At 24.7% G+C, this 24,399-nt stretch overlaps 3 protein-coding genes across 7 annotated transcripts in view; 2 read left to right on the plus strand and 1 right to left on the minus strand.

Moving 5' to 3' along the window:
• The first annotated feature begins 2,568 nt into the window (after positions 1-2,568).
• LOC126906113 (replication protein A 70 kDa DNA-binding subunit-like) lies at positions 2,569-4,813 on the plus strand. 3 transcript variants are annotated; one of them, XM_050686400.1, is made up of 8 exons: positions 2,569-2,808; positions 3,056-3,103; positions 3,161-3,363; positions 3,438-3,641; positions 3,727-3,886; positions 3,954-4,140; positions 4,210-4,322; positions 4,390-4,813. In XM_050686400.1, the coding sequence occupies exons 3-8, from the start codon at positions 3,206-3,208 to the stop codon at positions 4,606-4,608; spliced, it is 1,041 nt and encodes a 346-aa protein (XP_050542357.1). In that variant the 5' UTR covers positions 2,569-2,808; positions 3,056-3,103; positions 3,161-3,205; the 3' UTR covers positions 4,609-4,813. The 3 variants fall into 3 exon arrangements, with proteins under 3 accessions (XP_050542357.1, XP_050542356.1, XP_050542355.1); XM_050686399.1 differs by having other exon boundaries at positions 2,569-2,804; XM_050686398.1 differs by lacking the exon at positions 2,569-2,808 and adding an exon at positions 2,815-2,996.
• On the plus strand, positions 4,511-10,873 carry LOC126906111 (GPI inositol-deacylase). Of its 2 annotated transcripts, none has more exons than XM_050686395.1 (15): positions 4,511-4,617; positions 5,417-5,558; positions 5,623-5,843; positions 5,901-6,182; positions 6,523-6,690; positions 6,747-7,006; positions 7,088-7,232; positions 7,301-7,578; positions 8,200-8,313; positions 8,375-8,596; positions 9,043-9,228; positions 9,287-9,449; positions 9,933-10,135; positions 10,199-10,300; positions 10,358-10,872. In XM_050686395.1, exons 2-15 carry the CDS (start codon positions 5,432-5,434, stop codon positions 10,569-10,571), a joined length of 2,685 nt encoding a protein of 894 aa, XP_050542352.1. In that variant the 5' UTR covers positions 4,511-4,617; positions 5,417-5,431; the 3' UTR covers positions 10,572-10,872. The 2 variants fall into 2 exon arrangements, with proteins under 2 accessions (XP_050542352.1, XP_050542351.1); XM_050686394.1 differs by lacking the exon at positions 4,511-4,617 and adding an exon at positions 5,023-5,340 and having other exon boundaries at positions 10,358-10,873.
• A 4,110-nt stretch (positions 10,874-14,983) lies between these two features.
• LOC126906114 (uncharacterized) overlaps positions 14,984-24,399 on the minus strand; it is a 13,851-nt gene continuing 4,435 nt past the window's right edge. The window contains exons 2-6 of one of the 2 annotated variants that reach the window (XM_050686401.1): positions 21,857-22,012; positions 17,516-17,621; positions 17,322-17,450; positions 15,658-15,802; positions 14,984-15,508 (exon numbers count right to left, since the gene is read on the minus strand). In XM_050686401.1, the coding sequence (XP_050542358.1) occupies positions 15,260-15,508; positions 15,658-15,802; positions 17,322-17,450; positions 17,516-17,621; positions 21,857-22,012 (785 nt within the window). In that variant the 3' untranslated portion in view covers positions 14,984-15,259. The remainder of the gene's footprint in view (positions 15,509-15,657; positions 15,803-17,321; positions 17,451-17,515; positions 17,622-21,856; positions 22,013-24,399) is intronic. The other variant, XM_050686402.1, reaches the window with a different exon arrangement.

Here is a 24,399-nt window from a genome sequence, read left to right on the forward strand (position 1 = left end):
AATAAATTCAAACTTTTTTATTACGTATCAACATTGATAATATTAAAATGATTATAATCACGTATTATCAGTTTTAAATTAAAAATTATTTTATTTTATTTTTATTTTTGAGAAAGTGAGGTACATATTTTATTGCGTTATTGCTTTAATTATTATAATTACAATTTCAATTAATCACTATACAACTTGACTTCAATTATTTATTTAAATGATAAAGTTTAGATTAGGTTAATGTATTTTAAATTTTGACACTTGTCTACTTCCCGTTTCTACATCATTCCATATATTAATATTTTTAAGATTTATTATTTCTTAACCTTTAAATGTAAGTAAATCTAATATCAACATAAAATCTTTTTAAAAATGGGGACTCGTATATACGAGTTTTACATTAAAATCATTTTATAGTAGTTATTTATTAAGGCAATTTGAGCAATAATTTAATGATACACATTCAAAGGTAATGAGGCAAAAAATTTATCCTGATTGTTATGTTGAGTCGATAATATTTTTTGTTTACCTTTTTCAGTGTTGTAAATTGATTATTTTATATTCCAAATATTATAAATAACAGCACTCATTACTGGATATTAATAATACAACAATAATAATACACTAAACTTATTAGCTAATTAGTAAACGAGATCGAATATCTTCCTGTAGATAGGGAATAAGAATACTTCTACGGCCCCTCTTTTTATTTGAACATAAATAATAAACATCAACATGCATTTGACAATATATTTACAAAAAATAAATGTTGTCTCTGTGGATATGGCATAAAAATATTTCAACGGCCCCTCTGACAGTCGTAAAAGGCGACTAATAAGGTTGCATAAAGTCGACAGCCGGCGTAAAATTTTTGTCAAATAGTATGAGGAGTTCTGAACTTCTCATATATACATATATTAGAAATACAAAACTTAGTAATTGAATGCGATATAAAAACTGCTAATGTGAGCGTATATGATGTGAGTGATTGTGTCAAATGGAAGTGTGCCAGACCCCAAGTAGTTGGGATTAAGGCGATAAAAAAGAAGAAGTTAACGAGATGGAATATGCTAGCCTGAAAATATATGAGTTTTATTATATTCTCTTATTAAAGGTCATATAATTTACTACAAGTTAAAATAAAATTTTCCCAACAATTTGTCTAGTATAATCTAAGTGGTCTTGAATTTTACAAACATATCAAATTTGATACTTATTGATGACTAAGGAATAGAGATAATGAGAATTTAAAAATTTGATAAGAATATTTTATTTTATATATTATTTTAATAATATTAATATTTTTTACTTTTTTAACATCAGGTTAAAATTAGTGATTGGCATTTTTGAATATTTTAAACTATCGAATAACTATTCGAATTGTTTTTATACAACCGAATAGAGTGTTTTTAGCATAAACTATCGAATAGTTTAAAAAAATATTCGAATGGGATAGCGAATGGTTTCAAAAAATATTCTATTAGTTCTATCTAAAATTTTATTAAGTACATTTAATTATAATAAGAAGATAATTAACGAATACTTAAAATAAATTCTTATACAATTAATAACATTAAATAGATCTCCATACCCGCCAATTTTGTTTTTTATTAAATGAAAGGTATTTGTGTAAAATTTGGTTTTGATAACTTTCCCCCTTCAGGTACGAATCGCGGGGTTAAAAATTCTCTCAAAAAGGTAATTTTTCAGTTTTTGATTATTATTTTTAAAACTAACACACTTAGCGTAACAATGTATAGAATATAAATTATAGATTTTAATATTTTCTTCTAAAATAGTATTTATAAAAATTTTCTAAAATTATTTTTACTTGCTCCAAAAAATAAAATAAAAAAATTATTTGCTAAAATTCATTTTTTGAATATAAATCATTCTTAATTTTCGAAATAATCATTTTTACAACAAAATGTTTCGTAAAAAAAAATATGTCAAGTTAAATTTTTTTAAACATTGGTCTTATGTAAAATTATAGTCGGATTTATAGTTTTGCTGTTTTAATAACACTAACGATATAAATAGGATTGTTAAAACTGTATATTCAGGGTACTACGATTATGAATAGGATACAATTAATAATAAAAAAAAATAGTGATGGGCATTTTCAAATATTTTAAACAATCGATTAACTATTCGAATTGTGTTTATACCACCGAATATTTTATTTTTATCATAAACTATCAAATATTTTAAAAATTATTCGAATGGAGGTACCGAATAGTTTTAAAAACTATTCGAATACATGTGTAACTGTCGAATATTTTTACTATTCGAATAGTTTTTGAATGACTATCGAATAGTTCCATAGTTACTATTCGATATTTCCCATCACTAGTTAAAATACATTTAAGAATTAGTCTATAACCTGCAGCTCAACTGTGTGCACATAATAATTTGTTATTATACATTGAAATATTTATTATTAGGCAATACTGAATAGCCCGAGTCATTCGTTCATTTTATCATTCAATTAGACTTTCCCTCTAATATAACCATAGACTATATGAAAATATAGATCTTATATCTCATACTAATTAGTAATTACTAACTATTAAATAATAATAAGTAAAATCTTATCATGTAATAATGAAAAATAATAGCCTTAATTTACTATCACGACAGTCTTCATTGATAAAGCAACAATGTCCTATTCATGTTTAAAAAATCTGAGTTTATTCATATATTATTTGTAATTTAGCGCGATTTTGTTATTTAATAAAAGTTTAAAAACTTTCTTTGGTTTTAATATCGTGTAAATATGAAAATACAGACTGATTTAGAATATTAAAGCAATAGTTTGTAATATATTAATGCTCATTTATTCAGAACTATGTTATTTTTTATAGTCATTAAAGTAGTTAACTATCTGAATATAATTAAAATTTAAATGTCACTAATAACATTTATCTTAGTAATTGTTTGAAATTGAATTAAACAGTTAAAGTTATTTAATTATGACTGTACAATTAACGCCTAACTCTATTGAAGTGTGTTTGTATTGAACAAATTAATATCTAAAATTTAATTATTTAATTTATATTTTCAGAAATTATGTTGTGGTATTTCGGTTCAAAATGCTGTTTTGCAGTTGCTAGTAAATTTTAATTTCAAATTTTTAAATCTGTAAATAAGTTTTTTAATTTTTATTTAGGGATATGAAGTGGTGGAGTGTAAAAATAATAAAAAGCTGTATCGGATGGTACTTTCTGATGGTATACATATGAACTCGTATTTTTATTTATCCAGTGGATTATCATTTTTATTAATTGAAAATCAGCTTAAGTATGGAACTATATTTTGTATTGATAAATTTCAATTTGTTAATGGCAAAGATTGTAAAAATCAAAGTCCAAGGTTGGATTTTTAAATTTTAAATCTCGTTTTAATAATAAAATGATTAAATAATTGTTTTTCTATATTTCTGTTAGACAAATAATAGTTGTTCAAAAAATGTCGATTTTGATTCATAGAAATATTATTGGTGATCCTTTACCATTAATAAATGTTGAAATAAAGAATTCTTTTTTAATTAACCTTAATTTAAATGAACATACGCAGAGAAAATTTCAAAATTTTAATGAGTTAGAGAATAATTTGAGATTTGTGAAAGAGTTAAGCAGTGAATATAATGGGTAATATCAATCAATTTTGATTAATCACAAAATAATCTTGTTAAATAAACTTAAATATTATTTAACAAAAATATGTATTACTTAGAAAGTGTAGTCATGTACTTAAATTAAAGACAGTGAAAAAATATTCCATAAATTCATATAGACGCTGTCAAGTTTTAAATTTAAATATGGAAGACTATACTGGTATGATACGAGTCTGTGCATTTAATTCATTAAGTATACATATTAACAATTTACTTCAGGTATGTTTACTTATATTGTTCTATGATTATTTTTAGTTTAATGAAATCTTAATTAATTGAATTTTAGGAAGGTAAAACATATTATATTACAGATACCATATTAAAACGGAACAACTGTCAATATGGATTTGAACTTAAATTACAACCATACTCGGTTATTATTGAATGTCCTGAAAATATGATTTCAGACGTATTGCCATTTAACATTCCTACATTTGAAGTATTATTATCTAATTGTGCAAATACTTTTTGTGGTAATTAATAGTAATATTATTGTAATGTATGTTTATTGATGATTAGTGGTTTTTGTTTTGTAAAACTAGATTTGATTGGAATTTGTATAGAAATTAATAATATAGAAGTTTGCAACATTACTAGTGATAAAATAGAAATTGCGAAACGAGACATAGTATTGATTGATAAGTCTATGAGAACTGTAATTTTAAAATCATATTTATTATAGATATAAAATTAGTTTTATTGTTTATCTTTTTTCTATATAGGTAACTTTAAAGATATGGGGAGAAAATGTTAATAAATTTGAAGGGTTAAATAACTGTAACCCTGTTATATTTGTCAAACAAGCTATACTAAAAGAATTCAACAAAATAAAATATTTTACTACGCAAAAAGCTAGTAATTTATTAATTAATCCTAGCACATTAGTAGCTTTTCAGTTAAAGGAATGGTACAAAAGTTTGAGTTCAATTGAAGACTTATGATATTGAAGTGTAATAAAATATGTAATAAGTAGTAGAATAATTTTTTTTACAATTTAAATTTTTTAAACAATTGTTAAACATGAGTAATGATATTCATTTATGTACCTATCAACTAATTTGTTATAAAATTATTTATGACTTGGTATTATTATATGTTTGGAAACTATTAAAAAAATAAATAAAAGTACATTTATAATTATGTGAACATATAACCGAAATATTTTATTTCATATTCTTACCTATTCAAATATTGACATTGAAAAATAACCCTTTAATTTTATCAATTTGTTATCATTTTTGCGGTCTATTATTTTCTTATCACATAATAAATTGAATGTTATTGCTACTAATTTAATTTATATTTTTATGCAATTAACTTTATTGTTGTTATTATTAAATTATTTTATTATTTAAAATATTATGATGTTGAATACAAATTTGTTTAGTTGTCGAAAATTTACAATATTCTATTGTATCCACCTAACTTATAATATTTAAATTTAAATCTAGATTTTACATAAGATCTTTATACAAAAACAATATTTGTAATATATTTCGAAAAATTTTGAAATGAATTTTTCAATGATTTTAAAAATTAAGAGTCCTAATATTCTAGTCTATATTAGTGCAATTATTTTAATGATATTTAGTTTAGGTATATACAAACAACTAACTCAAGAAACAACTAACAACTGCGAAATGACTTTTATGTTTGAATATCCCCATTTTATTGTAAATCATCAATACCAAACTATCATAATAAAAATATGTTCAACTTATTGGTTAATATTGATAATTTAACTTGTAGGATATTCCAGTGATTATGAATAGAAGTAAGTACAATTTGTATGCTTATACTGAAGGCCAAACGATGGAAAAAATTAAATCAATGAAATTTTATGGTACTCCAGTTATTTTTATACCAGGTCATAGTGGCTCATATAAACAAGGTATAAAAACTTAAAATATCATTTATTATCGAACTTTATTTTTAATATATGTATATTTTTATAGTTCGTTCAATTGCATCAGTGAATATAAGAAAAATGTATCATATACAATCTAATATTAAGTTTGATTTTTTCACTGTTGACTTAAATGAAGAATATTCAGCTGTATTTGGTGGCGTTCTAACACAACAAACAGACTTTGTTTCTAAATGCATTGATAAGATTATACAAATCTATGAAAATGAATATAAACCCACTTCAATAGTTCTTATTGGTCATTCTATGGTAATTTTGGCAGTATTTAACAGATTAATACTAATTACAAAAATACTATACTTTCAGGGTGGAATAATAGCTAAAGGATTATTTATTCAACCAACATTTGACACAAGCCTAGTTGAATTAATAATTACATTAGCTACACCTCATAGACCTCTTTTTTTGGCTGATCATTTCATGGAAACATATTACAATGAGGTAGAAAGTATTTGGGGTAATGGTGTAGATAAGCCAAGGGTTTCATTTCTTTCAAATATTTCACTTTTATCAATTGGAGGTGGCTATAGAGATATAATGGTTTGGCCATGTTTAACCTATACACCTCATGCTGATATAAATACATTGGTATGTAAAATTTCTGGACATAGTACCTATAGACCTATAATAATGATATAATCATATTAAGATTATAATTCAGTAATAATATTTTGTTTGCAAATGCATATTATATGTCTAGCAAAAATATATGTTTTACTAAAAAGTTTTTTAAATTCATTTTTTAATTGATTTTTTTGCATAAATAAATTATATTGAATTAAATTATTATTTACAAGTATTAAATACTTTTAAGATTGAATCAATAATTTTCAATTTATTGATTGATTAAGCATAAAAATTTATCATAGTACAAAAGTTATTTTATTTATTAAAAGTAATACATTATAAAAATTAAATTGTCTCTTAGAGCTTAGCTATTCCTGGTGTTTGGACATCTACAGATCACCAATGTATTTTATGGTGCAAATCATTAGTAAAAGTATTAGTAAGAATTTTATTTGATTCAGCTGATTCAGAATCCACTGATAAAATTTATGAGTGGAGGAATAAAGTTTCTATCTATCATCTAGATAAAGTTTGTATAATGTAAATTTATATATTCTATTGAATAATTTAATTGTTTACAAATAGAGAAGTAATGGAAAATGGTTTCATGATAAACTACATCCTGAAAAAGTGAAATTAAATGAACCAAATGTAATGGAATGGAATGAAACATACAGAGCTCAACGATCTATTATATTATTATCAGGAACACCAAAATCAATTTTTGTTTATGTGCCATTAATGAATAGAAACTTTGGATATGAAATTACAGCTGAAGCCATAAATATTGATAGCCATGATTGGGTCTTCTCTTGCAAATCACAACCTGAAACAAACAAATTTTGGTTTGTTTTTAATTCATGCTTAAAACATAAATATATATTATACTTAATATAAAAATATAAAATGAAATCATTTTTTCATAGTGCAACTGGAAAAAATTGGTCTTCAAATAGTACTATATCAGTTTCAAAGCGTTTAAAAAGAAGACACATAACAATCAAGTTGGAAGATATTTATAAAATTGGTCATTCAAATGTTGTATTTAAAATTAAAAATACTAAAGAGCCAGTAATTATAACATTAAAAATATAAAAATAAAATGATTATTAATAAATTACAATTGATTTTATATCTAGACAGGTTTAAATACTGATTTGTACAAAGTAAGAGATAGAACAAAAATAGTATATTGGCAATTTTGGTTTGGGATGTTATGGGAAAAGGTATTGTGGAATATAGATGTCTTTGGAACTTTACAATATAAATCAATTTTGCGCGGTTGGTCAGATAGTATTTGTTCTGATTGTGTGTATAATGTTTATTTAATACCATATAATTGTTCAAAAAAAAAACACCATGCTGTTACAAAATTTATTGTACCATGGACCCAAGGTATACTACATGGTATTTCAAGGTATTTCTTGTTTAATTTATTATATAATTAATAATAATTGATCTTTAGTTAAAATATTATTATTAGTTTGAAAATAATTTCAAGGGGAATTCAATAAATAAATTACATTATTCCATAATTTTTTATAAAATACTGAAACATAGACATAAACATATTTTACCTAATCATTACCTTGTGTTTTATACTTATTGAAACTCATAAAGTGGGAGTTACCAAAGAAGTGATAATTTTCAGGTGATGCAAATAAAACAGTAATTTTTAACTAGTGTTTTCAAATTGGGTGGACTTTATACTACAGATTTAATTAACTAGTGCATAAATATAAAAATCCAAAAATTTATCTAAAAAATATTTATTTGCCATAGTGTTATGTGTTAAGCTTTGAACAGATAAAAGTAATTTAAGTAGTTCATAGCAACCATCAATTTATATTAATGTACAACTTACTTTTGTTTAACTCATTGATGATGTACAAAATAAAAATTTTCAAATTATTATTTTACATATTGATTTTAATAATGTAGTTATAAATTAAAAAATATCTTTCATTTTCTTTTTTGTATTTGAATACATTCTATCATTCTATTTTTCTATGCTAACATATTTTATGTATTATTCCAGTGATAAATCAAATCAACCTCTTAGAATATCCTTAGAAAATATTCCCGTGTCAAAGAAAATTGAAGAACCATATTTACAGTTTATTTTAGATCCAACATGTAATTATCAAATTAAGTAAGATGTTAATATATTATATATTACAGTTGTATAATAGTTATTAATATGAGTTTATTAGGTTAGAGTTATCATTCTTGGATACAATTGGAACAATAGGATTAAAGTATGGCTTAACATTCCCTTCATATATAGGAACTATAATTTTATTAGTGTTGTCATGCCAGTTTGCACAATTATCCGAAACTAATCATAGTGATTGTTCAATCTTTCATTATTCAACACCATCTGTTTTCAAAATTTTTAAAATTTTAATAACTTCGACTTTCTTAATGACTTGTTTGTAAGAACACTTTATATATATACAACGTTTAACGATATTTTTTGAACATCAATATTGCTTTGATTTCTTTTGGATATTATACTGCAATATTGAAAATATTTTGATACTGAAATATATTGATATTGCAGTACATTAATATTGTAATAAATTAATTATTGGTATTTTTGGTACTATATTATAGGAGTGTCTAAATATTTAAAAAATACCATCATGTGCGTGAAAAATATCCATGTAATATTTATATTAAATATAAAATTCTATTATTGACAAGTCCATTTAAATAAATTTTAATAATATCGCGATATTTACATACCATATAAATAATGCAATGTTACCAAAAAAACTGCCTATATCAAAATTATATTGATATTCAATTATCGTTGTCAATTCTTAATATTTATACTAACTCTTACAATTACTTTATACTAAATAAATTATAATTATAGACATTACCAATGGCCAAGTATTAATCAACCTATTGGTGGTGTTGACTGGCTTGGAAATCCTTTGAAAACTCTGCTATTTTCTTCATTATTGTATTGTGTTACCAACGCATTTATGTTTATTGTGACTGTAGGACTATGGCTTACTATGTTGGTTTGGGGAAAAACTATAAATAACATTGCAGTCGGGTAAAAATCAATAATTTTTTGTTTTTTTCACTGAATGATTTCTATCCCTATTTTACAGAATTTTGGTGAAAACATTTAAAAAATCAGTAACAGTGTCCGATTGGCTACTTTATGGATTAGGAAAATTACCAGTAATCGTTTCAATTATAGCTATTATAATATCTTATAATACTTGTGGAACTGTTGGACTAATTATTTCAGCATTTTTCTACTTTTTTCTGGTATAATACATTTTAAAAACAATTTTTTTAACAATTGAAGAGGTCAGGAATAGAGGTGATAAATAACATCAAAAGTGTAATATTTTTTGAATAAAAACAATGACATTTATTGTAATACCCAGAAGAACACTACAAAAGTAGATATACTCCTAAAAAATTGAAAATTATATTTACTGTTATAGAGATTGATTTTTAACTATAACTTACTCAATATCTTTAAAAATTTAATATAATTTTTTCTTTTTGAAAAATAATTATAACTATAACTTAAAAAAAATTGGTTGTCCTTTCTTCCTTAAATTTTTATGAATTTTTTTATATGGACACATATGTATTTAACCAATGTAATGAATAGTAAATGACAGATTCATCAAAATGCTTAAACTACCTCTACTATTTTTTTTTATCCGTTGACCCCTTCAATTATTATTAAATTGCATATGATTTTTTTTATTAACTTAAATGTTTAAATCATGTTTTAAGATATGCTCAATGGTTGAAGATTATGTAGAACAGATAATTTATTATCCTGTGATATTTATTAAAGACTATTTCATAAAAGGGGTTAAACCAGAATTAAATATAAAATTAACTCCTATTCATTTTAATTTTTCAATGTTTTTGTTATGGACTTTAATTTGTGGTTGCCATCTTCCATGCAGTATAGAATGGGCTAGAAATTATAAGTAAATATTACGTTTTTTTTATTAACTAGTGATTTTAAAATTATTAATAATATTTCATTACAGAAATAGTCCAAGTTTAACCCCTGATCCATCATGGTATTCTTCAGTTATATTAAATATATGTGCTGGTATTATTTGGCAAACAGATATTCCGAAACAAAATTTGTAAGTTAAAGTTACTTATAAAATTATTTATGCTTATAATATTATTTTATTTTTCAGAAAATACTATTCTGAATTAAGTGATTGTTGTTTAATCACTTCAATTACTCTTTTAGTATTTTGTCAAACGGCATTATTTCGAATCGCTCCAATTTTAACTTTAGTATTTTTGATTATTACATTACATCAATTTATTGGCTTATGGATTAGTAAAGCAAATATAGAAGATAACGCCAAAAAAATTAATGATCATGACCATTTAGCACAAGATTAAGTTATATTTTTATAAAATAAAATTATTTTATTAATAGTCTTTAGTGATAATGTATTTGATATCAAATACTTAAATAATTAATTAAACTATTAACAATAACACATTATTCAATGAAATTTAAAAAAAGGATAATTAAGTCACTTTTATTTTACAGCTATGTTTAATTATAAGACTGATTTTTTGTGTGACTGAATGTGTAAAATTTTAAATTATTTCTGTAGTTTTAAAATATTATTTGTAGCCATTTTACCATTAATCTCTTACTATTGTCATTTTAAAAATGTACTATTTTGGTAATCTTTAACTCATCAAAATATTTTTGTTTTAATCTAGTCATTAAAAAATATTGTTATTTGTTTTAAGTTTATATTTGTCTAACATTATTTAATTTTTAATTTTATTTGGTATACATAACAATAATATGTATACTTTTATTTTTATTTTTTTATATTACAAATTAAAATACATGATATATAAGTATTTTTCTAAAATATAAAAGCATACTTTGAGGGATAAATAAAACTTTAAAGTAGCTTGAAAGGGATTTGTTAAAAAAAATGATAATAATCTTTTTAAAATCATACAAAAAATAAAATAACTCCTACATTCTATAAAAAAATTTTACCCTCTCAACCACCACATTAGAGTATATAACAAAAACATTTTTTTTCTCATAATGATCAGGCACGTTAATAGTTGACCTTCATCAATAATGTTAAAAACGACATTATTATTAACACCCCATATTCTGAATATCGTGTAATATATCTATCAAAAGTTTTTTATGGGAAAGAATATTTAAAAAATTTAATAGTATTAGTTTTCAATAAAAACAAAAAAAACAATATATTTATGACATCTATTCTAACATTACATAGCAAATTAATTGTTTTAACCTGATCAAAGTTATCAATCAACATAATAGTATTTACTGACGTGCTCGGTTAAAGCAACTGCATAATGTAATTCATGTAGCCATAATACACGTAATCATTTGTGACAAACGATGAGAACATCAGAAACCCATTTTCTTACTTACTAAACACTTATACAATTCAGTTGAAAACTAATGAAAAAACTATTATAAAGGAAAAATGGCGTCAAGCAATAGTTATCATATTTAAATTTATTACGTATAATGATTTTCGCAAATTAAGGACGGAGAAATTTTAAGATTTATGTCGCCGTAAAAACTGAGGTTGGGTTTGATTGTCCCGTGCTTTTGGTGTCTAGACCGCTCAGAATTTATCGATGGTTATTTTCCGCGGCAGCTTACAGATAAAAACAAATCATAGAGCTGCCGAATAATCTTATTTTAATTACATTCATTATTGTAAATAGCACTCAGAAAATTTGTTTTAAAATTTCGATCTAAAATTAATGAATAATTATTTTATTCTAGTACTTAATTAAATGTTAACACAAATAAAATATTATTAGAGTATTTAAATAAGTAATAACGTATACAATTAATATTATAATAATACACAACAAAACAAAAAATGAATTGAGAAGATTAGACCTATCAATGTTGACTCAAACTTTCGAAGGTAGGAGAAGTTTTTGTTATTTAAATTTGAGTCTATCCAGTAAATTTTAATTAGGTGAGAAAACAATAGTTCTTTTTTGATTTCTTTAAAATTAATTTTTGGTGATTTTTTTTTTAGCCATTAAGTATATATTTTTAAAAATAAGGGTCTATAATAACTATAAAATAAAATATTTTATTTTTAACATATACATTAACATGATACTTTTAGTAATATTTCATATTCCTTCCAATTGAAGTAGACTCAAATCAAACATTTTTAATAAGTACTTTTTAGAATGATTTTAAAATAATTAAAACTAGTTATTCTAAATCAAATTAAAATACTATTAAATATTCAAAACGTATTTATTTGTAAATGCTTATAATCACTAAATCATCGATAATTAAAAGTACATCATAGATGGAATATATTATATTATTTATAAAACAAAATACTTAAAGTGATAATAACATAAAATTTGTAATAATATAAAAAATATTAAAATATAATATAATTTTATCTTAATATCGCCTATTATTTAAAACTCTACTGTTTTTAATTTTTTCTTTTATTGTAATTAATTTTATTAGTTGATATTATCAAAATCTGATTTTACCACATCATCCTTCTACACAAAATATATAGACCTGCACATTTTTTTTTTTACCAGATTTTATTATGTTTAAAGATTTTAAATAAAATAAAAAAAAGCTATTATTACAATTTTTTTACTTATCAAGTTTTTTCACATTTACAGTGATTATATCAATTAAAAGTGATGAAACAAATAATAATTTGTGAATGAAAAAGAAATTTTTTTTAATTAACATTTTATGTAAAAACCATTATTTTACAGATACTCAAACTGTAGCTAAAATATCGATAATAAAGAAAAACTAAGGGCATATTTGGAATTAGCGCCAAAAAACTTATCAGAGACACATTAAAAATACCCGGCACAGTAAGGACATCGCATAGTTGGAACAACTATAGATGATATCTAACAGTTATTAAAATTATTATGATAAAAGACACTTAGATGCAAATCTGTAATGTTTAATTTTTAAAAGAAATTATGGAATTATTCCATAAGCATTATCCACTCCTACTTCTTAAAGTATATACTGATTATAAGTTTTATAATTTTTAAACATAATATATGACTAAATACTTATTATAGTAATTAAATTTAGTATTGTAATTTTATAAAAAATTATTAATATTTTGTACACATTTTGTTAATTATTAAGTTTTGTTTTAAATCATCCCTTATACTTTACAACGGCGTCAACTATATTTTTTCAAATAAAAACATACATATCTAACTAGATAATAAAATTAAAAATTAACCTAATTAAGAAAATAGCTGATCTATAATAGTTTTTAAAATAGTACTTCAGAAGTCAGTAACATTTATAAATATAGAGAGGAAAAAGAATTCGGTAGAGTAATGCGTAATGATAAAAGTAACATAACCCACACAACACAGCCACTATATTTTAAAGTAACTTCCGAAATAATGGGTCAAAAGTTGTCATCGATCAATCATTTTTTATTTTATAAGCTAATAAAATATGTATGTTGTTATTGAAAAAAATAAAGTTGACACTTGACTGTTAAGACTATTAGTTTCGATGCGAAACTGAGAAGGTATTAATTTTACTGTAATGTGTTTTTTTTTTTTTTTATGTCTTTTTACCACTCAATCTCAGCTCTCACTTAACTGATTTTGATGAACAATACGTCAAAAGATCACAAATTATATTTAGTCGAAGAAATCACCCTTAAAAATTGAAAAATAACCATAATGTATCAATTGAACCAGTACAGTAGTTTCAACCAAACTGGTAGGCTATCATCATACTAACCCTAAGTTTGGAAATGGAATAAAAGTATAAACGGTTATTCAAAGTATAACATCAATATTTTTCTGTGTATTCATTACGTTTTCACAAAAAAACTAAAAATAGCGGGTAAACTTGCGATCTGTTGAAGTTTACTCCTAAAACTGAATTTTCATATCCCTATTTCAGAATTCTGGTTGAACAGGTTAGAGACTTCAGCAGTCCTGTCACTTAGGATCTGGATGGGTTCTTTGTGGCAGGCACAACAGAAAGACGTTCTCGTCAACCGCCAACAGTCCAAGGCAGTTTTAGCATCACTGGTAAACCAGGGAATCTGGAAGCCCACATTGTCGGTTAAGCGTGCCCAGATTCATGGTGCCGGGCTCAGTTGGGTTTAGTTTCAATGCATGAGGGACAGATGGGGAGGTGTTCATCTGACATGCGCGCATGACCCTTAATGAGCAGAGGGTCACACTTTACTCCCAGCGAATCTCTGAAATTCACTTTGTGAATTGAGTTAGTAGTGGTGCTCTGCCGTGCACCCTAAATTACGGCTAAAGAGCAGTTTTGGCGGTGGACCTTTGCGAACCCACTCTAGGGTTTTTACTATACTGGGTGAGGAAGGCCCGCGATGTCACTTGTTATAACAAACCATGAACAGGTCGCGCTACTCCTTTCATGTTGTGATAGGTAAGTAGCCTACAGTGCAGACTTCATAAATGGTTAGTGGACTCAAGACTCCCCGCACCTCTGCCTCCGGCAATCGGTTGGACTCCCTGGACGGCAAAGAGTAACTATGACTCTTTTAAGGTAACATAAAAACAATTTAAAAATTAAAAAAATTTGTTCAATTAAAATTACTTTTTTTAGTTTTCAGCAGATCTAAATTTTCAGAATAAATTTCAATAAATATTATGAATTTTAATTTTACTATCGAGTGGATTAAAATAAAACACAGTCATGTATTATTAAGCCCGTACGAACATTTGTTATAATGTAATATCAGATAACCGCATAATATATTTTAAATCACAATTTTGTATGTAATTAATTGGGTTGCATAAAATTAAATAACACTTTATTGTATACAAACAATTTATATACACGAATTAAACATCTTTGTTTAAATTAAATACTGAGTAAAAATAGTTATATTACAATGACTTAAAATAAATTACTGTGTGATACCAAGTATATTAATATTTTGTTAACAAACAAAAATATATTTTTATGATTGTGAAATTAGTTTTTCACATAATAGTAATTTATTTTTGAAAAAACAATGTATAAATATTTTAAACAAAACAATACCTCAACTTTGTTGAGAACTACTACTATAAATAGGCCTCGTGAGTATTACTTCTTCACTACACTGATTTGTAGATGCTGCTAATTGTGTAAGAGTAGGTTTGATAGTAGTATTTGATACTGAAGTGAAAGTAGAGTAATTTGGAGGAGACATATTCATATCTACTTCATCACTTATAGAAAAAGCTCTATTAATGACTCCTCGAAATATTTCTATTTTTCCTGGGCGTAAACTATTGTACTCAGGAGGAGGCTATTAAAACAAATATAAATGTTTACACGTTTTAAAGATCAATAAAAAAATTATTAAGAAAATTATAAAATCAAGGCTGGATAATATCCGGTGGATATTGTCCAGAGATTAATAGAGGAATAGTTGATACATACAATTAATTTTCTTACTTGATTTATATAAATAGGAACTTTTCGGTCTTTTTCGATTTCATCATAACTAGGTGGTCTATTTTGCATTTTTTCCTTAATAAATTCGTTTAAAGAACTATTACTTCCTGCTCTGCTTATTGAATCACAATTACAAAACCCGCAGCTAAAAATGTATTAAAAGAAAATTTGTACTATTTATAATTTAAGCAATATTTCAGCATAAACACATCATGTGTACAGAAAAAAAACTGTAATTTAGTCAACTATATAATTATACTATAAATAAAATATATTGAATAATTAAATAATTATATATAAAAACTATATAATTCATAAATTGAATTAGATATTTTATTTACTTTATTTCGTTAATAATGTTAAATTAGTTGAATCTTTATCGTATTATTTATTTATTTTATTGTTTTTTAATAATTAAAAGATTACTTATATATAAACCTATATTGGAAAGTACGTAGACAGATAATATCTGTGAGGGAACTGTTTGGCCCTTATTTCCCAAAAAAAATTTGAAAGGCTAATAATATTTAATGTGTATTAAGTAGGAAAGTGATGAAGATTAAAAATATGTTAATTTGAAGATTTAGTTTTAAACTGTGAAGATATAGTTAATAGTTAATTTATAATATGAACTAATTTAATATTTATATTCATATTTAGTTAAAAATAAACTCTTATTTATATAAATTTTTCTACTAAATATAAAAGTATAATATATAATACTTGGTAGTCCTAAAAATTGATTGACAAAAATCAATTTTACACATGTGTACGGTACATTGTGTAAGTATTTTAAGCAAATTCCTAATGGGAATGGCCTACAGAGGGTAGTACAGAAAGTTGAGCGATTGGTAATATTCACACGAAGTGCTCTGAAGATAACGTAAATGAAGTCTCAAAGAAAATTGGGGAAAAGTGTTTTACATCATAGCCGTTCATTGGAGGGATTAAGGGAGAGTGGTTGTTTGCCACAAAATGACTCACATTATACTTGGACTTCAAATAAATAATGACAAATTTATTATAATTACAATTTTTTTAAAAGTAGGATTGACGCAAGCTAACAATTGTACGAAGTGTGTGGTGGTTCTGTGTTTTTTGATACTACGCACTTTAAAGCACGAGGCTCTATTTAAGTTATCTACACTAATCATAGAATCAACTAAAAAACAAAATGTCATCAGTTTTTAATTTTATTACTTTTCGTTTTTTGCAATTTACCAATCCATACCAAAATGTAAACGAGATCGAGAGGCAAGAAATAGAGATGTTTTTTTCATAACCTACTCAAAAACTCGTCATCTATTAAAAATATTATCCGGTTTTCAAGAAAGCACTGTCTTATTTAAATTACACGAAAAATATTTTGCTATAAAACAATTGTTTAATCGACATTTGGTTTTACAATAAAAATTGTAATACTTAGATAATTAGAGCAATTAAATTGATTAGACTTAAAAATCAATACGTGCACTAAAAAGTAAATTTAATGAGACTGAAATAATTTTTTAAACAATATTCAAATAATTATATATGCTCTACTCGTTCCTCATTTTAAGCGTTATTCTAATAATAATAAATACTTGACTGAGGACCTCAAAAATATTATTAGATTGGTTGTAAAATTTAGTACTCAAAAATTATTTATAAAAATATTATATTACTTAAATAAAGTCTTCCTAATGACTGCAACAAAAGTGATGGCTAAAAATACAAATGCAAATGACAATGAAAGAGTGTTAGCCAATTGTACACCCAACGTAGGTGAATATTTACTTCTGTAAATTTTCATACTATGGTTTAATAAATATAAATTTTATTAATCTAGTATCATCCAAAAAATTCTGTTAGTTCTTACAGGCAATCTTCATCCGGGTTAGGACGACACACGCATACACCGTTTAAACATTCATTAGCATGTGGCATTTGACAACATTGGGTCACCACACAACTTTCTTGAAATACTAAAATATTATTAAAAAATCATAATTTTATCGCATTTGTTTAACCAACACACCAGATAGTAGTTTTTATAGTAAAAATAAATTAAAAAACCAAGAAAATTCTTTGTTGAGTTATTCAATTTTTCATTGTATTGAGGCCTAATAATTTAAGGGGTTAAAACGGACGATAGACCCCTCTGATCCAGCGCCATCCATATTTTATGATAATTATGAAATATGTATACTTTGATACCTTTACGATTTAACGTCTGATATTTTTACCAGACCCTCTCAGAAATATTTCTGAGATATCATATAAAACAATATTTCAATCCGTTCATTTTTTACCATTAGGTGAGCTTTTTTTTTAGACGCTCGACACGTCAAGATGCATCGCCCAAATATCATACGGCACTTTTTACGTCATGAAAACGATTTTTTTCCGATTCAATTTTACACAACAATATTCTAAAAAGTATTTAGTAAGTAAGGAAACAGGTCAGTTGATACAAACAATAGAAATCCGTTTCCTTACATATAGAACACTATATATTTTGAACTTTTAATTCATACAACTACATTTTTAATATTAAAATATTGAATTTTAATCAATACATTACTTTTTAATAACAATAATTTGTTACATATCAATTTATAATTTGTGAATTTAATTTACTTTACGAGAATTTAAAAAATACACTGTATTTTTTATTTTAAATAATTAACCAAAATTATATTGTGATGGTGTCACGTTTTCATAATCGTGAGAATTATTTTAATAAAATACAGACAGCACATCCGCTGCCTGAGACTGGTGAATTAACAAATAATATTTATTGCCAAATCGGCAATAGGTGTAATTATTATAAAAACCCAATAGACCTGACCATCGTCGTCAGTCGACTCCAGTGCCTTGTGTCATTCATCAGTCTCAGTACTCGGTTGTCGCTGTCCGGCTTACTGTTTAAAGTAAAGTCTTTGTTTATTCCTTTTCTAACCTATATACTCTTTTCCTCGACATTTCAGAGTATTTGTGTCTTGCACTTCGTCTGCACCTCATACCTAGGTGTTACTCTTATTCTCCCTTCCTATAACAACAGCCTTTCGACACCCACAGCTAACCCGGAGTGTCAGCCGAGCACGGTGACTGCTGTACGACAACACGCACGTGAATACCTAGACAGCAGGCACCACCTCCTCATATTCATCTTCGTACACACAGGTACACTTTCACACTTAGTTTTTCTTTCCTGTGTTACGACAATATAAATAAGTGAATTATTTAAATTCTAAAAAATATACACAACTGCTTACATTTGTAATTTAATTAATTAATGCACTTTAACAACTATACTTTAATTTTCGAAAATAAAATGTTACATATATTTTATATTATAATTTAATTGTATCTATTTATTGTAACAACTATATTAATTAAAATAAACACTAATTTTTAAGTTATATTAATAGTTTCTATCGAAAGCTAAAAAACAAATTAAAATAAATAATTAATGTAAGTATTAAATATATTTATTACTTATACTATATACAAATTTATAAAAATATAATTAGATTATATTTATTATATTATGTTATATATAGAAAATATTTATTATACATATATTTTTATTTGTTTTTAATTATGTTTATATGTAAATAAATAATTTATATAAACAATAAATATATAATTAATTAAATTTATTTATTTCCCTGTGGATAGGAGATAAAAATACATCCACGGCCCCTCTGCTAGTCGTAAGGGGCGACTAATGAGGTTGCGTCAGGTCGATAGCCGGCGTAAATTTTTTTGTTAAATAGTATGAGGTGTCCTGAACAAAACTTAGGCGAATAATCGCATCTCGGATGTACGCAGGGACAAACAATCCATTTATTTTTTGTAAATAAATTATTAAAGGTATGTTAATGTTTATTATTAATTATTTATTATAAATGTTCAAATAAAAATAATTATTATATAAATATACTTTTAATAATAATACTAAATAATAAATTGTATTTTATATTATTATTTAGAATTGTACAGTCGAAAATTAAAATATAGTTATTTAAAATGCATTAAACAATTTAATTTCAAATAATTTTGATTGTGCATATAATTTTTTTAAAAAACTACATTAGATGAAATTTTCACACGATGTATTTATAACGTTCAATCGAAAACTTACATTTGTTACTTCAGTGTTCATAAGCCCATTATAGTCAAGTGAAATGAGAAAACCAGTGACAATAAACGAGTATATGATAGGAGAGGTGGAAAGTTTTAGGAAAAAATAGATCTTAGATAGTTTGGTCATATTATGAACAGATAAAAATCGGAAGCTGTAAGAACAGTTATGGAAATGAATGTTGAAGGAAGATGAGGTAAAAGTAGACCAATAAAGAAATGAATAATAATAATAATAATAATAAATTTAATGAATTTCAATTGAAAATAAAATTTGTAGGTGTATTTTTGTATTTTATTCCAAAAGAATCCTAATATTATATGTCGTATTAAGAATGAAGAGGTTAAGTTGGACATTATTGCGGATAATCTAAAACTCAGTACCAAGAAAATTCAGGATAGAATGAAGATAGATTATTGGCCTATTTAGAAAATTTTAAACTCTAATAATTGATTGCCGTACCATTTCCAAAGAGAGGAGAATTTTTGTCGCAAGTTTATAAGCCACAAATTTGTATAGAACTCTATAAAAAAATTAAAATAAAACAGCCAGATTCTTATGAAAATATTTAATTTACGGATGAGGAAATTTTTTAAAAATTGGGATATACAATTAGCACAGTGTTCATTATTGAGCGGAAGATAATCCTCATGTAATACACTATAGTATCATAATATGGATTCAGTGTAAATATTTGGTGTAAATATTTCCCGGACGAATCATCAGGAGGCGGTCGGAATAAATACAATTCATAGACCAGATATTATATGGCCTGCTCGTAGCCCACACTTAACGCCATTTTTTTATGGGTTTTTTAAAAAAGGACGTCTACGCAATTGAAATTTTAAACCAAGACAATTAATAGAAAGAATAAATAGTGCAACAAACATAATAAGGGAAAGAACGGAAATGTAGGATCGAGTTTGAAATTCATTACAGCGTCGCCAGAAATTTGTATCGAAGTAGACTACACTTTAAACAATTAATTTAAAAATTATTTACACTTAAAAAATTCCATTAAATTACGAATACTTTTAAACAAATATTAACATAACTAAATTAATATGACGACTAATTATTAATTAACTAAATAAGTTACTATTGTCGTTTTGTGTTGAGTAATTGATTATCGCAACCAAATGATCAAAAATTACACTAGTAAGTAAAGTAAAGGCAAATTAGTCATATTGTGTGTTTTAATAGAGGGACGACAAACTTGTGGTAATTTTTTTCAATGTTTTGTCATTTAAGTGTAGCACTATTTACAATACGAGTGTATTTAGTTCACAATGATAAAAAAAAAATGCATTATTATTTAGTTTATTTTACTTAAACTTTTTTAACAAAAAATGAAAATAAAGTCTTTTACAGTGTGTGATGGTTTATTATTGAAAAATTGTTTATTTAAATTACATTTTTAAACAAGTGACAAACATTAAGAATGTGTTTTACATTGCAGATTATTTTTTTACTGTAGATTAATACTTTTACAATTTATGCATTTTTATTGCATAAAAGAATAAGCTATAATTTAAAAGTTATTATCTAAAGTTAAATAAATATTAACAAGCACAGTGATATATCGTATTCGCACTCGTGATTAATGTTGGAAAAAAATAGTGTGCTGATTACACTAAAATAATTATCCTAATGTAATAAAGTTTATAGTATTCAACACAAAGTATTAATTTCAATCTTGTGACTATTTTATTTTCCCGACTTAAAAGTGAAAAAAAAATGTTTATAGTTTTTGTAGTTCAATTTTAATGGTTTTAGGTTCTACTGAATATCACCTTAATACTCGTAACATACATTAAACCAGTACCCTATTTATTAGTGGATAAAACTTTGAGGTATATTCATTAAAGTAAAATAAAAATGGCTAAGAAGCCGTTTCTGAACAATATTTTGTTCTTAAATTAATTTTAAGAACCGTAAAAAAAACCCAAACTAGAGTCTGTCACATTAATGTATGACTTAAACATAAATTATTTTTATTTTGTAATACTGTAGACAATTTTTGTTGTTATTCTTAAAATTATAATTGAGAACTTTATATTTAACACTTACATGAACATTTAGCGCAATAACTCTTACTGGAATTACCTTCATCTTTCACTAGGTAATAACCCTCGATACATTCACAACGATCATTTTTACATACACTATTATTAATAGCCTGCGATGAACAATTGTTGCTATTGTTGCAGTTGTCAGGTAACCATTCTGTAAAGTATTAATACTTATTTTATATAGTTATAATTTAACATGACACAATTATGTATATAGAACATAAAAATATTTTTGAATGAATAAGTTTTTTAAAATTTTTAATACTAAAAAAATCTAATATAATTATTAACTTTCAATGTTTGATTAATTTAAATTATTTACGTCTATTTTCGTTTTTATATTTTTTACAACAAATTTATTATTTAACAAATCATTTAAACTCTTCAAAATGTTTGAGATTAATTTCAAACACTAATGAATTAGGAAAAAAGATTATACGTTTAACAAAAAAAAATATCAGTTGTAGGGGATGTGAAGCATTACTATGTGTACGAGGTAACGGATTCCTAAAATGATCTTAGAAAATTCCCTTAGCTATTATTTTTAAGATAACGCGTATTTACATAGTCATTATCAAATTTGTATCTCACTTAACGATAATTATCTATAATTTGACGGAAATTACATTATCACATTTTAATAATTATGCTCTGATTTATTAAATTTTCATTCAATTTATACCACTTTTTTACAAAAGTAAACTGACATATTAAGTCAGTTTTATTTTTATAAAATTTTAATAAATATTCAAATAGTTATAAAATTTATAACTTTTGATTTTTCCAAATTTTGGATATATATTCATGGTTTACTAAAACAATGTAAAATTTATTAATATTTAAAAAATTCCGAAAAAATAATAAAGCTTCAATTATTGACATATTTTAGTAGCTAAAAAAAATTATTATTAGATAAAATATTANTTTCCCATATAAATGTATAAGACATTTAATTATATGATAATGAGCATGGTATCTAGAACGGTCAGTATACAGGGTGTTCAGTAAGTCAGGAAACGGGTTTCTATTGTTCTCATTGTTTGTAACAATGAGAACAATAGAAACCCGTTTCCTGACTTACTGAACACCCTGTATACTGACCGTTCTAGATACCATGCTCATTATCATATAATTAAATGTCTTATACATTTATATGGGAAATAAAAATTTTTTTGATAAAACTGTGAAGTTTTTGTAAAATTATTTTAAAGAAATAATATTTATTCAATTAACTATTTTAAATTTGGTACATAAAACGTTTGACACACTTACTCTTCAAATGAATAAAATGTATTTTTTTGACATTTAAAATCCATTAATTTATTCAAAAATAACTTTTTATCATATAAAATAATAATAATACATTTACTTAAAACATGTATTACACTATTCAGGAAGATCTACCATTAAAACTATCATTAACTAAATTTTATTTGTATGTATAATAAAATGACGAATATAATTGAACCTCAAATCAGGATGTAAATATATAGCAAAAACTACAATTTATACTGTATTTTAGCTTCGATGCGAAGCTGAGAAGGTATTAATTTTACCATGATGTGTTTATTTATTTATTTTTTTTTTTTTTGTGTCTGTCACTACTTTTTCTCAGCTCTCACTGAAAACTTAAAAATTAAAAGTTATTAAATATATCAAAATGTGACGGGGAAAATTAAAACCAGTATGTTCATTTGAATTTTAGTGTTTTCAGAATTACTCGGACAAAATTTATAAATAGATTGATTTGAGCCTCAATAATAATCAAAGTTAAATTTAATGCGCTGATAACCTTTTTAAGCAACACATATGCACTTTAAACTGATAAAATATGTAACAATATACATTTATAAAACTATAAAATATGCACTTAAGTTATAATTTTTTAATGTTTTCTTTGTCTAATTAGGGTTGTACCAAACTAAAACTAATATGTTATTTGAATTCCATAATAGACATAACGACAAGGCACTGCCTTTAATAGATAATGATGAATATACATAATATAATTTAATAATATCCCATGTTCCATAATTTTCAAAAAAAAATCTTGCATAATGGGATCGTGGTACAGTGGGGACGTAGCATAGTTGGGTACAGTATAAAATTAATCTGACAGTGATTATAATCACTATCATAAGAAACGCTTCGATGCAAATCTGTAGATAGTGTTTAATTTTAAAAAATTGATGGATTATTACAAAAGCTACATGATCTGCTAGTTCATTATTAATATCCTAATTAAGATAAAGTATGTCGAATGAAAAAGGGATTATTAAAAAATATTATTTCTCATAAAAAAATAATGTTGATCCATACACTTTTCAATATGTCATAGCATTATAAAGTTAAAAATGTAAAAAATAAAATCGAGAATTTTCACACAATAATAGCATTCGGTAGCCATTTTCACCGTGAAGATAAAATAAAGTCCGAAATTTTTTTTTACCATAATAAAGTATATTACATTCACTTTAATTTAAGATATATATAAAAGTGTCAGACCTTCCGGAACACTTTCAAAATTTAAGTTGAAAAAGT

The sequence above is a fragment of the Daktulosphaira vitifoliae genome, unplaced genomic scaffold (assembly GCF_025091365.1).
Source record: "Daktulosphaira vitifoliae isolate Bord-2020 unplaced genomic scaffold, ASM2509136v1 Scaffold_4, whole genome shotgun sequence".
NCBI classification, from domain to species: Eukaryota; Metazoa; Arthropoda; class Insecta; order Hemiptera; family Phylloxeridae; genus Daktulosphaira; species Daktulosphaira vitifoliae.

Excerpts from the sequence above, each read along its gene's own strand:
- LOC126906113 (XM_050686398.1), top strand. The coding sequence starts at position 2,964 with ATGACTGTACAATTAACGCCTAACTCTATTGAA. Across the intron at positions 3,104-3,160 it reads ATGCTGTTTTGCAGTTGCTA|GGATATGAAGTGGTGGAGTG; the intron begins GTAAATTTTAAT and ends ATTTTTATTTAG. Across the intron at positions 3,642-3,726 it reads TTAAGCAGTGAATATAATGG|AAAGTGTAGTCATGTACTTA; the intron begins GTAATATCAATC and ends TGTATTACTTAG.
- LOC126906111 (XM_050686394.1), top strand. The coding sequence starts at position 5,179 with ATGAATTTTTCAATGATTTTAAAAATTAAGAGTCCTAATATTCTAGTC. Across the intron at positions 6,691-6,746 it reads CTATCTATCATCTAGATAAA|AGAAGTAATGGAAAATGGTT; the intron begins GTTTGTATAATG and ends GTTTACAAATAG. Across the intron at positions 9,229-9,286 it reads ATAAATAACATTGCAGTCGG|AATTTTGGTGAAAACATTTA; the intron begins GTAAAAATCAAT and ends CCTATTTTACAG.